A 19396-nucleotide genomic window follows, 5' to 3' on the forward strand; every position below is an offset into this window, starting at 1 on the left:
TCAGGCAGCCGGAGGACCCGGAGCCGAGGCTCCCGAGGCCGGGGCGGCGACAGGGAGGATGTGGTTCTTTTCCCGGGACCCGGTCCGCGACTTCCCGTACGAGCTCAGCCCGGAGCTCCCCGAGGGCGGCCCGCCCGGGCCCTGGTCCTTGCACCGCGGCCGTAAGAAGGTGAGTGCGGCTCCACGGTACAGGCCGCTGCCGACCTCGGCCTCGCTTAGTTCGCGCCGCCGGCCCCGCCGCGTAGCGCCCGGCCTGACGTGGCGGCGGAGCCTTCGGGACAACGGGCCGAGGATGGGGACCGGTAGTGCCGACGTGGCGGGGGGAAGGACCGAGGGACAGACGGACGGACGGGGCCGGGTCACGTGGGCCCGGCTAAGTCCCTAAGGGCTGACCTGGCCAGCGACCTGGCCGGCGGTCCTTCTTTTCTGGCCACAAAATAGCTCTGGGGACCCCCTCGGAGCTGGTGAGACCCAGGCCCAGCGGAGTGGGCAGCCCGACCCCACCCCTTAGGCCCCTCTCTCCTCCCCCAGGCCACAGGCAGCCCGGTGTCCATCTTCGTGTATGATGTGAAGCCCGGCGCCGAAGAGCAGACCCAGGTGGCCAAAGCTGCCTTCAAGCGCCTCAAAACTCTCCGGCACCCCAACATCCTGGCTTACATTGATGGGCTGGAGGTACCTGCTGTCCTGTCTGCCCACCTCTGCCCCTCACTCTCTCCTGGTCTTTCCCTCAGTTTCACCCCTAGTGTCTCAACACCCCAGCTCTGGTTTTCTCCATCTCTCTCTCCAGCATGTCTCTCATGTCCCCTTCCTCTCCCCACATCCTGTTCTGATACGCCTGTGTCCTCTTCCCCAGACAGAAAAATGCTTCCACGTAGTGACAGAGGCGGTGACCCCGCTGGGAATGTACCTCAAGTCGCGAGTGGAGGCTGGTGGCCTGAAGGAGTTGGAGATCTCCTGGGGGCTACACCAGATCGTGGTGAGGTGGGGGGCAGTGGTGATGAGGGCAGGGATGGGGGGGCTGCAGGTACTGAGGCATGATGGCTCTTTCTGCCCCCAGAAAGCCCTCAGCTTCCTGGTCAACGACTGCAGCCTCATCCACAACAATGTCTGCATGGCCGCTGTGTTCGTGGACCGAGCTGGCGAGTGGAAGCTTGGGGGCCTGGACTACATGTACTCATCCCAGGGCAATGGCGGGGGACCCCCCCACAAGGGGGTCCCTGAGCTTGAGCAGTATGACCCCCCGGAGTTGGCTGACGGCAGTAGCAGAGTGGTCAAAGAGAAGTGGTGGGTGACCGGGGACAGCATGCCCCAACCTGCCCTGTTCTGGAGACCCCTGCAGCCTTGGGACCCCTACACTAGTTGTCATTTCCCTCTACCCTGCTGCCCCACTGGGGAAGGAAACAGGGTCCCAGGAGTGGGGCCCACTCCTTTGCTCCCAGAGTCCTCAGGGTGGTAGGGCAGGATGGACACAGGCTTTAGGGTTGGATGTTTCTAAATTTGAAAGCTGTGTGACCTAAAGTAGATGTCCACTTCTTGGGGCTGATGGGTCAGTTGAGGGACACAGCCAGGACCTACCATGCAGTGGGTGTCTGGTGCCCAAGGCAGTTTTGAATCCTGTGCTGGGGGTGGTGTGGCCCTGAGCAGCTCTGGATCACCACAGGTCAGCAGACATGTGGCGCTTGGGCTGCCTGATCTGGGAAGTCTTCAATGGGCCTCTGCCTCGGGCGGCTGCCCTGCGCAACCCAGGGAAGGTAAGTATCCCGTCCCTGGCTGTCTGTCCCGCTCCAGCCCCTCACTGCCAGCCAGCCACCCCTGCCCTGACACTGACCCTTCCTCCACAGATCCCCAAATCGCTGGTGCCCCATTACTGTGAGCTGGTGGGAGCCAATCCCAGGGTGCGTCCCAACCCGGCCCACTTCCTGCAGAACTGCCGGGCACCCGGCGGCTTCATGAACAATCGCTTTGTGGAGACCAACCTCTTCCTGGAAGAGATTCAGGTGAGCCCCCCACCCCCACACACCCTGGGCTTTGGTCCTACGTTCCTCACCCCTGCCCCCCACCCTGCTTTTCTGGGTCTGTCACAATTGGTCCCTCTAGAGATGAGCACGGACTATGGAGTTAGGTGTAGCTGGGCTCAAAACCTGCTACAACTCTTACCTTGTTACTTCCCTTGGCCGAAGCTCAGACCTAATAATGTCATAGTACCTACTCCGAAGGAGCGTGGTGACAAGTCAGTGAGGTCAAGTGCACCAGCACGCAGTGGGTACTTAGTGACCGCTCCTGTAATTCCAGGAATTCCACATGCTCAATCTGGCTCTGGTCCCCGATGTGCCCAATGCCCTGTGCTGGGTGGGGTGGGGTGAGGTGGGGTAGGCAGCAGGATGAGGAGGAAGGAGAGTCAGACCTAGATCCCTGCCCTCAAGGATCTAGCAAGGAGTAAGCAGGTCAGGTCCCCACCCTTGGGAACTCTTGTTAGGGGAGAGAGACAGAAAACATAAACAGAAAACATGAATGAGAAAACTTGTGCTCCCTGGGTAAGTTAGGAAAGGAAAATACCCAGGAGTGGTAGGGGGGATGTTAGGGGAGGGCGCTGAGAGGGGTGACATCTGAGCTGGGACCTGAAGGACATGAAAGTAGGAGCCATAGAGTTGGTAACTGGAGGAAGAGTGTTCCTGGCAGAGAGATGGCAAATGGAAAGATGGCGAGGAGGGAGCTCTCTGCTTTATCTCTGAACCTCGGTTTCCACATCTGTGCAATGGGGAGAATCAGGGTGTCTGCTGGCCCATAGGGTTGTTGTAGGAGATGAAGGAGGGAGGCTCTGCTCTGTACATCTGCTGTGACCCCAGCCGTGGTGGGGAACACAGAGAAGAGGCTGAGAATAGGGAGCTGAGGAGGAGAGTGACTCTCACTTCATGGACCTTGAGGGCACAGAGTCCGTGGAATCTTGACCCAGACTGGAGACAAGGAGAGCCTCTGGAGGATGGGGAACCTGAGCTGCATCTTGAAGGAGAAGCTGTTGGAAGCGCTGAGCCCTCTTGCCTCCTGGGTGGTGTGGGGGCAGCAAGAATTTTGTTACATGGAGTTCTCCTCACATGGCTGGCTCTGCTGGGCTGTTCAACTTAAAATGTGCCCATAGGAAATTGGCTGTTTCCAGCCAGCTCCCAGGAGAGCATGGCCCAGGGACCCCTCTTCCCATTGTCTGCTGAAGCAGTGGAGGAAACTCAGCTGCGACTTTCTTAGTGTATGATCTTGGACTTGGTTTGGCCTCTCTCTGGGCCTTGGCCTCCCAAAACCCTGCAGAGAGAACCAAACCTGCCTCCTACGCTGGACTGAGCTGCCTAAGGGCCACCCAGATCCTCCTTGTCCCCAGCTAGAGGTCATCTCCCCTGTGCCAAGTGGCAGCTATGGGGGTGGGGCTACAGCAGAAGGCAGAGGAACTTTGGAATACAGGACTGGGTGACGATCCCTGCCCAGCCAATCTTGGCTGCTGACCTTGACCCTCAGCCGCCTCCTTTGTAAGTAGGGGAGGGACAGCATCTCTTAGAAGGGTGCAGCACAGCAGAGGTGCCAAACTGCTGGGTCATACCCTTCCCTGACTGCTTCTTAGCTCTGTGACTTTGGATAAGCCCCTTGCCCTCTCTGTGCCTCAGCTTCCTTGTTGGTGAAATGTGGATTACATTGGCACCTACTGGAAAGTTGGGGAGAGGATTATTCAAGATAATCTGTGTAAAAGTTTTAGTATATAATCTGTGCTCAGGAAATGTGAGCTGGGGGTATTAGCCTTGGAGGGAGGTCAAGAGGACTAAAGATCATTGAGCTGACAGCCTGGCCTGTTCTGGCTCAGTGGGAGGACCAGGTCTAGGGGTAAACCACACCTAATCCTTCCCTTCCCACAGCCTGCCAGGAACTCCACCCAGCATGAAGTTGCAGGTGTGCCCAGCACAGCGAGGGCAGAGGAACCAATAAGCCTCTTCACCTCTTTGAGCCTCAGTTTCCTCATTTGTGCAATGGGGTTAATGGTATACCTTGGCTTGTGAGTGGTAGAAGCAACGATGATAAAGGGCCTCCTCCCCCTAGTGGCTGTTCACCTGGCAGCAGGGCAAGTGGTGAGATGAGAACCAGCCACTAACTGCTTGAGCACCTGCTGTGTGCCAGGCACTGTCCTGGCAGCTATGTGGGTTTTCTGGTTGAATCCTCCGAACAACCTGAGAGGTAGTGGAGTTATCCCATTTTACAGGAACTTGCCCACTGTCACACGGCAAGTAAATGGAAGAATTGGGCTTTGAACCCAGGCAGTTGGGTTCCCGAGCCCAGGCTTCACTTCTCCTTTAGGCTGAGGGTGGCCCCCTGTCCTTGCCCATGGCTAGGGGCCGTAACCAGGCTCATTTCCTCCCTGGGTCTTGTCCTCACTCCCCCAGATCAAAGAGCCAGCCGAGAAGCAAAAGTTCTTCCAAGAGCTAAGCAAGAGCCTGGACTCATTCCCTGAGGATTTCTGTCGGCACAAGGTGTTGCCCCAGCTGCTGACTGCTTTTGAGTTCGGCAATGCTGGGGCCATTGTCCTCACGCCCCTCTTCAAGGTGAGTGGGGCTAGGAGCCTCTGTGAGGGGATACCTGGAAGGCCTGGAGCTTCAAGAGATATGGGGCCCGGAGAGCTGGCTGGGTACATCTGAACTGCCAAAGAGAAGGCCCTGGGGTGTGGACAGCCCTGTGGGACTGCCCTGGGGCAGGGCAGGCTGGTTAGGGTAAATTCAAGCCCACATGCGGAAGATTTCTTGCCAGCATCTTGGTGGTTCAGCAACCAGGGCCATCTGACCAGCCATCTTTTGGGGAGGAGAGACCTTGTGGCTCCAAAATCCTTTTCCCACAGACACATTGCTTCAGATCTCTCAGCCCTTCTCTATTTCCCTGAGACAGCCCCCTGGTCTGACCTGTGCACCCTGGCTCCCAGCCCCCAGGGGATCACCTGCCCACCACCCTACTATTCCAGCCTCCCTCCTGACCACTCAGCACTCAGCTCACCTGACTTCTGGGGGCTGGATTGTCCACCTTCCTGAAACTGCAGCCCACCCTTCCATGGGCACCTGACATTACCACTCTGCTGCTCTGGGGAGAACCCTTTCACCTGAAACTGTGAAGACAGTAAGCAAATCCTGTGTAGCTGGGAACCCCCAGAAGTTATGTAGGCACGTGATGTATAGGCACCTGGTCATAGGGAGGGGCACAGAGCGTTTGTCAGCCTCCTAAAAGAGGCCTTGACCCAGAAGGATAAAGGGCAGGGCTGCTGAGATAGATTGGGCAGAGGGGCTGCTGAGGAAATGCCTCCCCCCCCCGCCACACTCTGCCATCACCCCATTCTGCCACCACCCCATCACCCTGGGAAATGAGCAGGGAGCCTGAAGAAGTTCCATGAGCCCAGCGAAGTTGTCCCACTCCTGTGGACGTGGCTGAGCCCCCCTTCCTGCTTCTTCCCACAGGTGGGCAAGTTCCTCAGTGCCGAGGAGTATCAGCAGAAGATCATCCCTGTGGTGGTCAAGATGTTCTCATCCACTGACCGGGCCATGCGCATCCGCCTCCTGCAGCAGGTGGGGGCCCTGCCCAGACCCCACCCTGACTACATAGGGACCCCAGAAACCCTCCCCTGAACAGGTGAGGGACCCAGTGAGGCCAGGCTCTCAGGGAGTTGAGCTAGTCATGGTGCTCACTGGCAGCTTTGGGAATGTCCAGCCTGCCCAGTCTGCAGGGCTCAAACGCCCCCTCCCATCTCCTGGCTCAATCACTCTAGGCTTCTAGAGTGGGATGCAGTCTCATGCCAATCCCAGGGCGGCTGGAAACATCAGACAAGATTGGTGGGATCTGGGGTGGGGCCCTTGTGAGCAGGAAGTACCACGGCTCCCAGGTCCCATTCCCTCTCCACCTGCCAACACACTAGACCTCCTTGCGGCACTGGCAGGAGGAGTAGGGCGGGGGTTATACCACCTTTTATGGAGGAGACAGTAGAGGTTCTAAGAGGACATGATGTAGGTGTCCAGTTGAGCAGGATCAGAAGCCAGGCCTTCTGACTCCTGGTCCCTGGCTCTTCCCACTACCCTCCTGGCCTCTCCTCATCCCTCCCCATGGTCCTGAGGGCTCAGGAGGCTGACCCGGATAGCCAGTGCCTGACAGGTGGGAAAAACCAAGCCAAGTGCAGCCCCATGGGGGTGGGGGGGAAAGGGGATAACCGTGTTCTCAGGCCCCATTCTGGACCACAGATGGAACAATTCATCCAATACCTTGATGAGCCAACAGTCAACTCCCAGATCTTTCCCCATGTTGTACATGGCTTCCTAGACACCAACCCTGCCATCCGGGAGCAGACGGTCAAGGTGGGTATGGCCAGGCCCAGAGTGGCCACCCCTGGTTTTCCAAGGCTTAGAGAGGACTCACCATAGGACACAGAGGCCTTGGTTTGGCCTGTGAGTCTGAGCAGGTTATGGGAGGGGCAGGCGCACAGGTCCAGGCGGTGGCGCAGCTCAGCTGCTGGTTGGGGAGCAGGGTGGGCATGGCCTGCAGCCCCGTGCTGGGATGCATTGTGCGCAAGGCAGGCCAAGCTCCCTGCCCTCATGGAGCTTCCCTTTGAGGGGACAGATGGTGAGCTTGGCAGACAATGAACAGAATTAGATAATACGGGTTAGAAAGTGGTGGAAAGGGTAAAGAGAAGGGTTTGCAGTTTTTAAAAACAGTGGTCAGGGAAGACCTCACTGAGGAGGTGCCATTTAAGGAAAGCATTGAGCTACGTGGAAATCTGGAGGAGATGTATATTTTGCAGAAGGAGCAGCAAAGGCTCTGAAGCTGGAATGTGCCATGGTGTAGACGTAGCAGTAGGAGGTTTAGAGAGGCTGAAGGGGAATGGTTGTGGGAGGCGGAGTCAGAGGTAATGCTGGAGCTGGGGGGTGGGGAGGGTGCTGTGGGGACCTGGCGCATTCCCTGGTAGTGAGACGAGCCATTGAGGGTGAGCAGAGCAGTGACTTGGTCTGACTTGTTTTAAAAGGATGGCCATGTTGCTGTGTAGAGAACTGTCAGGGCGAGTGTGGAAGCTGGGCTGCTGTTAGGGGCTGCTGCAGTGGCCCAGATGAGAATGGCAGTGGCCAGAAGCAGGTGGAGAGAAGGGGCCACACTCTGAGGGTGGAATTGCCAGTATTCGCTGATGGATGGCTTTGGAGGCAAAGCTGGCCCCGAGGCTTCTGGCCTGAGCAACTGGAAGGTTAAGTTGCTGTTTAGTGCGAAGACTGGGAGGAACAGGTTTGCAAGAGGAGGTTGGGCCCCATTTTGGCCATGTCTGTAGCCAGGTGGAGATGTCGAGTTGGCCTCTGGGTATATATTTGTAAAGTTTAGGAAAGAAGTCTGGGCTGGAGGTGCACGCTGGGGGGTGGTTGGCTAACAAGAGGGCATTTAAAGCCATGAAATCGGTGAGATCATCCAGGGCAAGAGTGTCAGATACAAAAGAGGCATGAAGATTAGCTTAAGGTGTCTGAACATTGAGATCTCAGCAGGAGTAGCAGCCAGTGAGGTTGGAGGAGCACCAGGAGGGGCTGGTGTCCTGGAAGACCAGAGATAGAAGTTTCAAAGAGGAGGGAAAACTCAGGGGTGTCAAAACTGTTGAGGGGTCAAGTTTGGTGAGGACAGAGAATTGGCCAATTAATTTAGCAACATGGAGGTCATCAGTGACCTGACCATGCCAATTTGGTAGGTCGCGGGGGATGGGGATGTGTTTGTGTGTGGAAGTGAGTGGAGTGTAGGTGAGAGAGAGCAGAGGAGAGGAATGGGAGACAGGAATGCAGATAAACTTTTGAAGTTTTGCTGTAAAGGGGGACAGTGAAATGAGGGTCCCCTTCCTCAGCATATCTAGTAGGACTGGGCTGGGAGGTGGGTTTGGGAGGGCTTCGGCAGGTGTGCTCAGTGCGGAGGGCCACCAGTGACCTCTGCACTCTCCCGGGAGGCCATTCCTGCATGTGAACCTTTGCCTGCCTGGCCCACAATTTCCCCTGCCCCCTGCCCTGCAGTCCATGCTGCTCCTGGCCCCAAAGCTGAACGAGACCAATCTCAACGTGGAGCTCATGAAACACTTCGCACGGCTGCAAGCCAAGGACGAGCAGGGCCCCATCCGCTGCAACACTACGGTCTGCTTGGGAAAAATTGGCTCCTACCTCAGTGCCAGCGTGAGTGTCCTGCCCAGCTGCCGGCAGCCCCAGCCCCATCACAGGACCACGGCCACCTCCAGGGCCAGGAATCCTGTGGGCGTGGGCTCTCCTCCTCACAGAGCCCTAGGCCCTTTGCCTAGCCCCCCATGTCTGGGCTCTGAGAGGTGGAGTGCATCGTGCCAGGTCACACAGCCAGTAGGGGGTGGGTCTGGGATCGACCCAGGCCTGCTTGGCCCCACAGCCTACAGGCATCACCTCAACCAAGGTTTATAAATCAGACACCTGCCCCAACAGTTAATGGGAATGAATGAGTCGGATCAGCAGGACAGGGACGAAGAGGAAGGCAGACACGTGCCCCATCCCTGGGGCAGCTGCAGCTCTGGCCCCTGTTGCACAGAGGCAGTGTGGAGTCTGTGATCTGGGAGGAGATGCCCAGATCCAGAGTTTTAGGTAAATTCTCCCCATTTAAGTTGTTAGTGATTAATTCACTTTTTTTTTTAAAGATGACCAGTAAGGGGATGTTAACCTGTGGCCCTGGTGTTATCAGCACCACTCTCCCAAGTGAGCCACGGGCCAGCCCTTAGTTCACATTTTTAAGACTCTGGGGGCCTTGTGTATGGCCCCTGTTTTACGAACTGAGAGCTAGCAGTTCTGGGCTCCAATATTGACTCTACACTCAGAAGCCCTCTCCCCTCCCCCACCCCAGACCAGACACAGGGTCCTCACCTCTGCCTTCAGTCGGGCCACTAAGGACCCATTTGCACCATCCCGGGTCGCGGGGGTCCTGGGCTTTGCTGCTACCCACAACCTCTACTCGATGAATGACTGTGCCCACAAGATCCTGCCTGTGCTCTGTGGCCTCACTGTGGACCCGGAGAAATCTGTGCGGGACCAGGTGAGACATAGGTGGGGCTGGGCCCTGGAGTGGGGTCTCTGGGGATCTCCAGGCCCTAGCTGGCCTGGCAGGCTCTCAAGAACCCTGGAACCCCCAGCTCTGCCCTTTGCGAACCCACAGGCCTTCAAGGCCATTAGAAGCTTCCTGTCCAAATTGGAGTCTGTGTCAGAGGATCCCACCCAGCTGGAGGAAGTGGGTGAGTGGCCCACACTCATGTCCCCTCTGCCCCTGCCATATCATTGACTGTCAGCTGTCATGTCCCACCCCCAGTGGAGTTTCTGAGAGCTGGAGAAACCTTAGCAAGCAGACTTAACACCCCCACCTCATCGCATAGATGGGAGAACCCAGGCCTGGAGAAGAGAGGGGCCACAACAGGTCACTCTCTGGGGCCTGAGGTGCCTATACCCGCCTCTCTCCCCTGCTGCTGCCCAGAGAAGGACGTCCATGCAGCCTCCAGCCCTGGGGTGGGAGGAGCCGCAGCCAGCTGGGCAGGCTGGGCCGTGACCGGGGTCTCTTCACTCACCTCCAAGCTGATCCGTGCACACCCCACGGCTGCCTCAGCTGAGACCCACATCCCCCAGAGACCCATGCCCGAGGGTGAGTGTCCCAGACTGGTTGCATCAGGGGCTGAGAGGCCTGGGAGGTGCTGGCACCCAGAAGCTGTCATTGTCTGGCTTCCCCTGGAGTGGTGATGGGGACATAGGGGACAGGGTAGGGTCTAGTTCCCTTGTGGGCTTCCTTGCTGCCCCTTTTCTCCCTGCACCCCCTCCCCCAGCAACCTCTGCCCTGTCCTGAGACCTCCCTGAAGCTCAGTGAGCCTCTGCTTCCTAGGACTTCCTGCCCCGGCCCCCACTCCTGTCCCTGCCACCCCCACAACCTCAAGCCACTATGAGACACAGGAGGACAAGGACACAGCAGAGGACAGCAGCGCTGCTGACAAATGGGATGACGAAGACTGGGGCAGCTTGGAGGTGCGTTGGGCTGAGGGGGCCTCCCCAGGGGACCTTAGCTCAAAGCCACAGGCTGTCACCCAAGGAGCTTATGCGGGACCTGCCCTCATCTGTACAGCATCCCACCCAGGTAGGCCTCATGGGATGGCCATTGTAGGCCAGAGCCAGCAGCTGAGCCCCACTTGACTCCAGGAGCCCCCAGGGGCAGGCTCGGAAATGAGAGGTGGGGTCCTCATTCTCCTCCACACCCTGTCCCTCCTTCCCCTGCTCCAGTGCCCGCCCTGCCCTGGGGGTCAGCAAGGAGAGGCCACTCCCAGGCCTTCAACCAGGGGCTGCTCTGAAGAGAATAGTCGCAGAGCTCTGGGCCCAGTTTCCCCATCCGGCTGACAGCAGTCTCTGGTCCCCAAGGCTAGGGGGTGTGTGTGGAGCATCTAGGTCTCATTCCCCAGCCTCAGAGGGGTGAGGGTGGGCAGGGGTCAGCGTGTCCACTTTATAGACAGGAAACTGGCCTGAGAAGCAAATGAGAAGGAAGGTAAGAGGCTAAAGGGTGGAGGCCATGGCTGGGAAGGGGCTGGGGCCGGCTTGCTCGCTCTTCTGCAGTGGAGAGGGGATGGGGTGTCAGTGGTCGCACCCTCCTCCTTCCCACACTGCAGCAGGAGGCCGAGTCTGTGTTGGCCCAGAAGGACGACTGGATCGCTGGGGGTCAAGCGAGCAGTGCTGGGCAGGTGAGCTGGATGGGGGGCGGAGGGTGGGGCAGACCTGGCTTTTTCCTCCCCTGCCTAGTGCTGCCTCACCCACCCGCTCTTCCACAGGTCAGCAACCCGGACCACAAATCTCTGGAGTCCGACTGGAGCAGCTGGGAAGCTGAGGGCTCTTGGGAGCAGGGCTGGCAGGAGCCAAGTCCCCCAGAGCCACCCCCTGAGGGCGTGCGGCTGGCCAGCGAATATAACTGGGGTGGTCCGGAGCCCAGCGACAAGGGGGACCCCTTTGCTGCTCTGTCCGCACGCCCCAGCGCTCAGGTACTCAACACGGGTCTGGCGGGAGGTTGCAGACTGGGGTAGACCTCAGACAGGGGTTGGCCCTGATGCAGCCTTTACTTCCCTTTCAGCTGAGGCAGGACTCGTGGAGTGAGGACAACTGGGAGGGCCTGGAGACTGAGAGCCGTAAGTGGCTCCCCACCCCGCCCCTGAGGCAGGTGCAGGCTTGGGAGCTGAGACCCCGTCAGCCCTCAGCCCACCTCCTTTTCCCGCCCCCAGGGCAGGCGCTGGCCCGGAAAAAGCGAGAGGAGCGGAGGCGGGAGATGGAGGCCAAACGCGCGGAGAAGAAGGCAGCCAAGGGCCCCATGAAGCTGGGAGCCCGGAAGCTGGACTGAACTGAACCACCCGTGTCGGCGCTTCCCGGCCACGGAGAGCAAGCCCCATGGATGTATTTATTATTGTACAAACCATGTGAGCCCGGCCAGCCTGGCCGAGCGCATCTCACGTGTACATAATCAGAGCCACAATAAATTCTCTTTCACACGCCTGTGCCGGGCTCAGTCTAGCCCCTCCGAGGCAGCTGGAGTCTGTCGCTGCCCGCGCAGTCCGCGCCCTCCGAGGACGTGGACATCAATTTGCTTCGAAAGCCGAGAGAGGCGTGATCTCATTTATCCGTTTCTAGGTAACGCCCTCTGGGAGGAAGGCTAACAGCGCTCCCGAGACCGTACATCCGCCCGTGAGCCAGGCGGGGCGCCCTCGGGTCTCAGGGCACGGGAAGGGGTCTACGGGCCTTGAGGGTCCCTGGGTCCAAGCCCCGAGTCGGAGTAGGAGCGAGAGGCCGGGATGACCCCGAGTGTCGGCGGAAACCCTTCGGCGACCGCTGAGGGCGGCGTCAGCGGCGGCGCTGGGACACGCAGGCCCCGTGTGGGCGGCTGCGCACGAATCCAGCTTTGCAGACGCAGCGGAAGGACCCGCTCGTGTTCACGCAGCGCTCGCTCTTGCACAGCAGCCCGCGCTGGTTCAGCTCCCGGCACTCGTCGATGTCTGCAGGTGGGGTGACGGGCACGCTTCTCTTAGGCTCCAGTCCTGCGGGTGCCGCTGGGCCCCGGCCCCGCCCCCCCCCCCCCCCGATGCGGCCCCGCCCCCGGGGCCAGGCTCACCCACGCAGCGGGCGCGGGAGGCGTCCAGCTGGAAGCCTCCGGGACACTCGCACATGGCGCCGCCGGGCCGCGGCACGCAGCGGCCGCTCACGCAGCGGCACTCGTCTGAGTCCTCCTCCGAACTGTCCTCGTCTGCGCGGGTCGGTAGAATACCTACGTCAACACCGACCCCAGCCGATGGCGCCTACCCCGCCTCCGCCCCCTCTGGCTGAGCTTACCTCGCGGCGGCTTTCCCAGCAGCAGGGGGCTCGTGTCCCAGAAGGAATTGCTCTCACTATGCGACGTCGGGCATTGGGACCCTGGGAGGGGCAAGGGGCAGTCAGCGACGTCAGTGCACCTGCCCTCAAGCTCCCTCCAAGCCACCCCCTCCCGGACCAGCTCACCGGCGCCGCGCGGCGGGCACGGGCGGCACTGGGCGCCCCAGCCGCGGCCCTGGCGGCAGCAGCAGTCGTCGAAGGTGAGGGCAGGCCCGGCCAGGGGGCCGGCGCACATGCCGTCCTCTCCGCGCTGGCCCCAGCACACGTCGCGCCGCTCCGGAGCGCGCTCTACAGAGGGGGGCCGTAGGTCAGGGGGGAGCCCGAGGCAGGAACCGCCCGCCTCCATTCCAGCCCACCCGCGCCGGAGCTCCACACGACGGACAGGGCCCTGGACGCCCTCACCGGCCGGGCTCTCGGGGAGCTGGCAGTCGCGGCCGGAGGGCCCGGGCACCCAGGGCGGGCGACACTCGCAGCGGTAGGAGCCCGGCAGATTGACGCAGCGGCCAGGGCGGCAGGCTGCCGGGTCCTGGCACTCGTCCACGTCTATGGGCAGCGAGGGCATGGGTGGGTGGGGGTGCTGTCACATCGGGCCGGGCCCCACCCCCTCCCGCTTGCCCAGCGCACCGGCCCGGGCCTCACCCATCTCCTCCGGGCTGAGACACTGGCGCTGCGCCGGGCTGTACTCGGCCGGAGGCGTGCAGGAGCAGCGGTAGCCGCCGCGCGTGTTCTCACACACCCCGTTCCGGCAGTTGGACTCGTCCAGGCACTCGTCCACGTCTGCAGGGAGGAAAAGCAGCGGTGGCGGGGGCAGGCCCGGAGGCCAGGTGGCCATGCGTGTCTCCCGCCGCTCCCCCGCGGCCGCTAGGGCTGCTGCGCTCACCCACGCACTCCAGCAGGTTCCCGTCGTAGTAGAAGCCCTGCTTGCAGTAGCACTCGTAGCCGGGCTGGGTGTTCACGCACTTGCCCTCCTTGCAGATCTCCGCCCCGAACAACATGCACTCGTCGATGTCTGCAGGGTGAGAACAGTGGCTGCCCCTGCCCCGCAGCCGCGAGCGAAGCAAAGCCCGCAGGAGAGGCTTTTCCCCTCCGCCATGACCTCGGAGTGTTAGGGCGGAGCTTACTGGACGGGCGGGGCTTGCTGAAGGGGCGGGGCAGGTGGCGGAAGGTGTGGGCGGGATTTGCCCGCGGCTGACCCAGCAAGCACCTGCGGGATCCCCGCAAGCCCAGCCTCGGAGGGCGGGGCCGGAGGGCGGAGCCGCGCTGGGACTTACCGCGGTGGGCTGGGATGCCGTAGTTGACAATGTTGTTGTCCTGGGTGTAGCCCTTTCCGTCGGGGCAGAGGCTGTGGAACTCCGCTGCGGGGAGAGAGCGGCCGTGGGGGGAAAGGAAGCAGATTGAGCGCATGCGTGCTGGTGGTCGGACTCAGGCCCGGGCTCGCCGCCTCACTTCCCAACTACCTGGGGGGAGCCATTTCCCCCATCCGGTTTCCAGATGAAGAACCTGAGGCTCTGGGACGGGTCTGACCTGAGCTGTAGACTGGGCAGGGATAGATTTCGCAGTGGTCCCCCCAGCCGGCCCCCAGAGAGCAGCAGCACTCCTGCTGGGTGACGTTGGTGGCCAATACGCTGTCGCAGAACACCGTGTCATCGAAGTTAAGGTAGCACTCCTTCTTGTGATGGGGCTGCTCCACCTCTGAGGGGGGAGGGCAGCTCAGGGTCCTGCAGACAGACTGCCTTTGCCCTGTCTCCCCTGTCCACACCCCGCCTCTCCCCTCCCCTTCCCTGGCTCTCCTTAATGGCCCTATGAGAACCAGGATCCTTCCTCAAGGTGGCATTCAGGGCCCTTCTAGGTCTGGCCCCACCAGACTCCCCCAGGCAAAAGGGATTTCTTCCTGTTCCCCAAATTCAGGAAAGTGGAACCAGGACACATCTCTGAACCCCAGGTGCAGCTCAGCAGAGTTGTCTAGTGTGAGGACTGGGAGGACACTCACCCTCACAGCCATGCTGGTCCTGGGTGGGCGTGAAGCCCTCATCGCAGACGCAAACGTAGGAGCCCTGCAGGTTCTCGCAGGCCCCGTGGGGAAGGCACAGGCCCGGGTCCTGGCTGCACTCATCTATGTCTGGGGGAGCGAGGGGAGCAGGAAGCAGCTGTGACGGAAACCCAGCCCCTCTTTCCCTGAGGGTGTGTCCCAAGGTCGTGCACAAGTTCAGAACTGATTTTCCACTTTGTTTTCAAAGTATACACCACAGAAGTCCCCTTGTGCCTGTCTGTGCATGCGGGTAGGTGTGCGCATGTTTACTGCTGTCATTCTTCAGAAGACCTTCAGTGGCCCCCACTGACAACAGAGTGAAGTCCTAACTCTCAGGTTGGCATTTGAGGACTTTCAGCTTGGTCTTCCCATACCTTTAAGTGTCATCACCCTTTACCCTAAACCACCACCACCCTCCTCAACTCTATGCTCAGGGCACTGGTGTCTACTCTCCTCTAGAAACACAACTAGCTCCTTCCAGATTTCTGTGTTTTGCAAATATTGTTCTTGGGCCTAGAATACCAATGTGGGCTTTTCTCTGCCTAGGGAACCCCTATTTATGCTTCCAGTCCCAGTTTAACAGTCAACTACCCATTGCAATTAATCACTAGGCCAAAACTTTCTTGGCACCCAGCACCCTGAACTGTGAGAATCAGCTTACATATTGGCTTTCCCTAGCTGTGAGCCCCGGGCCATTGCTGAATACCTAGTACACAGCAGAAAACCTGGCAAATAGTAGGTGCTCAGGAAACTCTTGGTGGGTAAAGGCGTGTATGAGTGAGTTGATGTGTTAGGCTAATACATGAATATCTGTAAAGAGCTTAACAGGGTGCCTGGCACACAGGAAGCAGCACGGAAGCACTAGCTGTCATTATTACTGTTATCATTGTTATTCTAGGTGAAAGAGTAGAAGGATGAGTGGATGGATGGATGGAAAGGCAGAAAGACCACAGTGTGCACAGGGGATGACTGCTCCCTGCCACTCCTCTCAGGAACCCTCAGCCAATCCCCCATACCTTGGCACTTCCTGCCGCCCACCAGCCGATGACCCTGGGGGCAGAGACATCTGTAGGAGCCATTGGTGTTGATGCAGTCGCCCCCGATGCAGGCCGCAGGGAAGTCACACTCATCAATGTCTGGGGGGCATCGAGAGGGTGGGGAATCTCAGGGGCTGACCCCCATGCACAGCTTAAGGCTGCCGAAGTTTCCCCAGGGCCCTAGGTTGGTCCCTGCACCCGCATGCCCCATCCGGGATCTGGACAGGGACTGGACCTGGGCAGTGGGGGTCCCGGGGTAGGGAGAGACTAGTCAGTGCCCCAGCTCTAGGACCCTCACCCTCGCAGTGGCTCCGGTCCCTTGACAAATGGTAGCCAGAGAGGCACTGGCACTGGAAGGAGCCTGGTGTGTTGGTGCAGATACCATTGTCACACACGTCCCCAGCCTCACACTCGTCCACGTCTGCAGAGCACACAGGGTATCAGAAGGCCAGGCTGCAAATGGTCTCAGGCCTCTGTTACTCTTATCCCACTCCTGCCCGTGGCCTAGAGCACCAGAGCTGAGGCCAGTGGAGCTCGAGAAAAGCATGGGTACTCTGCTCATGTGTGGCACATTGTGCCCTGGTGACCAGGCCAGGTACTGCCAGGGTCCCTAGGCCAGATCTGATGCTAAAGAGCTCAGGCCTCCCCATCCTTCACTCACCCTCACCAAACAGAAGGCACCCCCACCCCCGCCACCCTCTCGCCATACTGCTTGGGCTTCCTTGCCCAGCACCCTTCCCTTGCTCATGTCTCCCTTCTTTCCAGGTAAAAAAGCTCCCCCATTTCTTTGTCCTTCTCACAGAATAATTTCCTCTGCTCATGCAGTGAAACAACTTGACTCTCCTGAGGACACCTTTCTGCAGTCCTCTCCGGTGGAGCTGGTCATTGCCCACACCCCAGACCCCTTAAGCTAGGGCTCCTCCTCCAACATGCAATGGGCACCCACGCCAGCCTCCACCCTCTCTGTGGCTGTCACACCCACCTTCCTACATCCTCTCTCTCTGTGTTCTTCTCCATCCTAGCAGTTTCCAACACCCATGTGGACAACGAGCCCCAGCCTCTGACCTCACCTTCCTGGATCCCGCAGGTTCTGAAACCTTCACCTTAATGCCAGCTGCTCACTCTCAGGGCCCTGCGGGCCTCTGCTGTTCTGTCATTCTCTATCACCTTCTCTCACAGGGCCTTGCAGCCTCCCCCACAGCCCTCTGAGCTTGCCCTCAGCCCCCAGACTCTCTGACAGTTCCCAGCCTGACCCCAGGGCTCATCATCAGTGCGACTCCCGTCCCTGAGCCGATGAACCTCTCCTTCCTCCTCACTAATCTGGCAAAGCCAAGCCTCCAGTCACAGCAGCAGCCTGATTCTCAGCCTCCGGATCTGGGTGTTGGGCGGGCTGGAGCCATCCCCCATGCTGAGCACGCCTGGCTGCAGCCACACACTCCAGCCAGATTCTTGGCACAGCTAGTGTCACCCTCTTTGACTCCTCTCAAGCCTTGACTCCTGTAAAGCCCCCACTCCCTTGAGCACTTCCAAACCGTCACTGTTCTCAGGCCTCTACTCAACTCAGGCCCTTCACTGTTTCTTCAGAGAATTAAGGGAGCTCCCTTAACCTCCTGAAAATCATTATCTACATCCATTCCCCTCTTGTCCCGTTAGAGCAAGAGATGTCCCTTCTCCTGTCCATGGCCAGCCACCTGCTGGCCCCTCCCCCCTCTCCTGGCCCCCATTGCCCCTATCATCCCCTGGCATCTCCTTTTCAGCCTGTACCCCAAAACCCCACTCCTGTGACCCCAGATCTTGCTCTTCCTCACTTGCTGCCTGCGTATCCTGGCCTCCACCCTCATCATGCCACAGAAGCCACCCTGCCAAGGCTTCCAGGGACCTTGCTGTCTCTCACCAGTTCTTATTTTGCAGCAAACTGTCCATTGCACTTAGCTCATTCTTCTTCCTGGGAAGCCTTTCCTCCCCAGCTCCTCAGATGGTGCTCTGCAGCACCCCGCACTAGCCATCCTCCCCCATTGCCTTCCGCTCCTCTTCCCCCACCTGCCCCTGATGTGTTGGTGTCTACGGGACTCCGCCAGATGCACCCTTACCCGACCCACCCTCCTTGGCTGATCAGACCCATTCCAAGACTTCATAGCCCCCAGTCTACAGTCAATGGTTCCAGGTGGGCAGGTCTGGCCCGAGACTCCCAGCCCACATGGCCCACCTTCTGCTGGCATCTCCAGCTGAGAGGCCTACAGGGACCTCTCACTCAACTTGTCCAACACGGAACTCAGCATCTTCCCTCCCAAATGAGCCCATCCCCAGAGACCCTATCCCAGTGAGCAGCAGGACCCAGAGTCACGCAAGCTGGAAACCTAGAGAGTCCGTGACCCCCTCTCCTTCACCTTGACATCCAATCAACAAGCCCACATAACTTGCCCTAATGTCTCTCTAGTGTCGCATCATCTCATGGCCATCCTGTGGCCACTGCTCTTATCCTGTCCACCACTGTCCCCGTCCTGAGTCTCTCCAAAGACCTCCAGCCATTCTCCTCACTCAGCAGCAGAGAACTTTCTAAAACGAATGTTGAATCTTGTCATCGTTCCCCTTATGTTACTTCAGGTGCCCCCCAACACCTTCAGGATGAAGCTCACATCCTTGACAGGGCTTACGAGGCCCCGGGGGGTGGGGGAAGGGAGATCTGCTCCTCCCCAGCCAGCCTCAGCCCCATCCCCTGGGCGACCCTGGCAGCTCCCTGCACACTCCAAGATATTTTTCACGTCTGAGGTGCAGAGCCTGGAATGCTCTTCCCTCTCATCCTTCTTTGTTGTGCAAATTCCTACTGATCTTTTAAGACAACCGAGGCCTCCCTCCTGCCGCTGATGCTGTTTCCAGGAAACACCCCAGCCCCATCCAGGCCCACAGTCCTGCACTCTACCGTCTCTTGCGTCCCCCAGTTTCTCTGAATCCCAGTCCCCAGGCCGCTTCTTGGTGCATGATAAACAGTGCAGGGGGGACTGCTAACGCCCCTCCTCATTGTTTGATATGTTTTTTCCCCTCCAAATTTAAGTAATATGCTTTGCAAACGCAGCTTCAAGCCCTCCCTTCTAAGACCCTTCCTACGAAATTCTGGCGGCCCCTCCTTTGGTGAGGTTCGCTGAGAAGATGAGCGACTGGACCAGGGAACGGGGGCATGAATTAGCCACCTCCCACCCACCCGTTTTACAGGCAGATGACCCACTCCCCGGCTTCAGCGCGTGAGCGGGTGGCATGGCCGGGGGCTGCTGGAGCTCACCCACGCAGCTGCGGCCGTCGGGGGCCGGCGTGTAGCCCTGGGCGCACGTGCAGCGGAAGGAGCCCGGGAGGTTCTCGCACCAGCCGGGCGAGCAGGGACTGCCCTCGGCGCACTCGTTCACGTCTGCGGCGGAAACAGCTCGTCTCGGCTCCGCCCCATCGGACCGCGCACCGAGCAGCGGTGCGGGTCTCCTCCGCACGGGCTTGGGGACGATGGCTGCACTCCCGGGCCCGTTCCCGCCCCATGCGGAGCCGACCCTGGCTCCACGGCGCCGGCAGCACCCGGGCGGGCCCCGCCCACGAGCCCTCGAGGCCCCGCCCCACCCTCTCCGGGGCCCAGGCCCCGCCCTCACCGCGACAGGCCCCGCCCCCCTGGCTGCGGTAGCCGGGCTGACAAGCGATGCACTTGAAGCTCCCAGGTTTGTTCTCGCATTTGCCATCCGGGCAGGAGCTGGGGTCCCGGCACTCGTCGATGTCTGCGTGGGAGGGAGAAGCACGACCCGTCTGGAGACAACGTGGCTGGCCCGGCGCTCGGGGTCCTCGGCAGGGCCTCCCTCCGTCACAGGTGACAACACAACACGGGCCCTCTGGGCTCCCGGACCCCCAACCTCTGAGGGGCCCAGCGACGGGGGTGCAGG

At 59.9% G+C, this 19396-nt stretch overlaps 2 protein-coding genes across 10 annotated transcripts in view; one reads left to right on the plus strand and one right to left on the minus strand.

Annotated features, from left to right (window-relative positions):
• On the plus strand, window positions 1-11548 carry SCYL1 (SCY1 like pseudokinase 1). Of its 3 annotated transcripts, none has more exons than XM_063094482.1 (18): window positions 1-169; window positions 532-672; window positions 854-976; window positions 1058-1284; window positions 1661-1751; window positions 1842-1997; window positions 4419-4577; window positions 5475-5582; window positions 6249-6362; window positions 8040-8195; window positions 8884-9072; window positions 9193-9268; window positions 9505-9669; window positions 9904-10043; window positions 10676-10747; window positions 10835-11041; window positions 11131-11185; window positions 11279-11548. In XM_063094482.1, exons 1-18 carry the CDS (start codon window positions 59-61, stop codon window positions 11392-11394), a joined length of 2406 nt encoding a protein of 801 aa, XP_062950552.1. In that variant the 5' UTR covers window positions 1-58; the 3' UTR covers window positions 11395-11548. The 3 variants fall into 3 exon arrangements, with proteins under 3 accessions (XP_062950552.1, XP_062950553.1, XP_062950554.1); XM_063094483.1 differs by having other exon boundaries at window positions 10679-10747; XM_063094484.1 differs by lacking the exons at window positions 1-169; window positions 532-672 and having other exon boundaries at window positions 862-981.
• Window positions 11285-19396, minus strand: part of LTBP3 (latent transforming growth factor beta binding protein 3) — a 17050-nt gene continuing 8938 nt past the window's right edge. For 5 of the 7 annotated variants that reach the window (XM_063094475.1, XM_063094478.1, XM_063094481.1 and 2 more), the window contains 14 exons: window positions 19112-19234; window positions 18760-18882; window positions 15781-15903; window positions 15462-15581; window positions 14407-14535; window positions 13941-14108; window positions 13688-13771; window positions 13297-13425; window positions 13056-13193; window positions 12819-12959; window positions 12543-12704; window positions 12378-12458; window positions 12160-12291; window positions 11285-12043 (listed from right to left, as the gene is read on the minus strand). In XM_063094475.1, coding sequence (XP_062950545.1) covers window positions 11892-12043; window positions 12160-12291; window positions 12378-12458; window positions 12543-12704; window positions 12819-12959; window positions 13056-13193; window positions 13297-13425; window positions 13688-13771; window positions 13941-14108; window positions 14407-14535; window positions 15462-15581; window positions 15781-15903; window positions 18760-18882; window positions 19112-19234 — 1805 coding nt within the window. In that variant the 3' untranslated portion in view covers window positions 11285-11891. The remainder of the gene's footprint in view (window positions 12044-12159; window positions 12292-12377; window positions 12459-12542; window positions 12705-12818; window positions 12960-13055; window positions 13194-13296; window positions 13426-13687; window positions 13772-13940; window positions 14109-14406; window positions 14536-15461; window positions 15582-15780; window positions 15904-18759; window positions 18883-19111; window positions 19235-19396) is intronic. The other 2 variants (XM_063094476.1, XM_063094479.1) reach the window with 2 other exon arrangements.

The sequence above is a fragment of the Cynocephalus volans genome, chromosome 4, assembly GCF_027409185.1.
Source record: "Cynocephalus volans isolate mCynVol1 chromosome 4, mCynVol1.pri, whole genome shotgun sequence".
Classification (NCBI taxonomy): Eukaryota; Metazoa; Chordata; class Mammalia; order Dermoptera; family Cynocephalidae; genus Cynocephalus; species Cynocephalus volans.

Coding starts and splice junctions, on each gene's coding strand:
- SCYL1 (XM_063094482.1), top strand. CDS start 59: ATGTGGTTCTTTTCCCGGGACCCGGTCCGCGACTTCCCGTACGAGCTC. Junction 8,196..8,883: donor GCTCCTACCTCAGTGCCAGC/GTGAGTGTCCTG, acceptor CCCCCACCCCAG/ACCAGACACAGGGTCCTCAC. Junction 9,670..9,903: donor CCAGAGACCCATGCCCGAGG/GTGAGTGTCCCA, acceptor TCTGCTTCCTAG/GACTTCCTGCCCCGGCCCCC.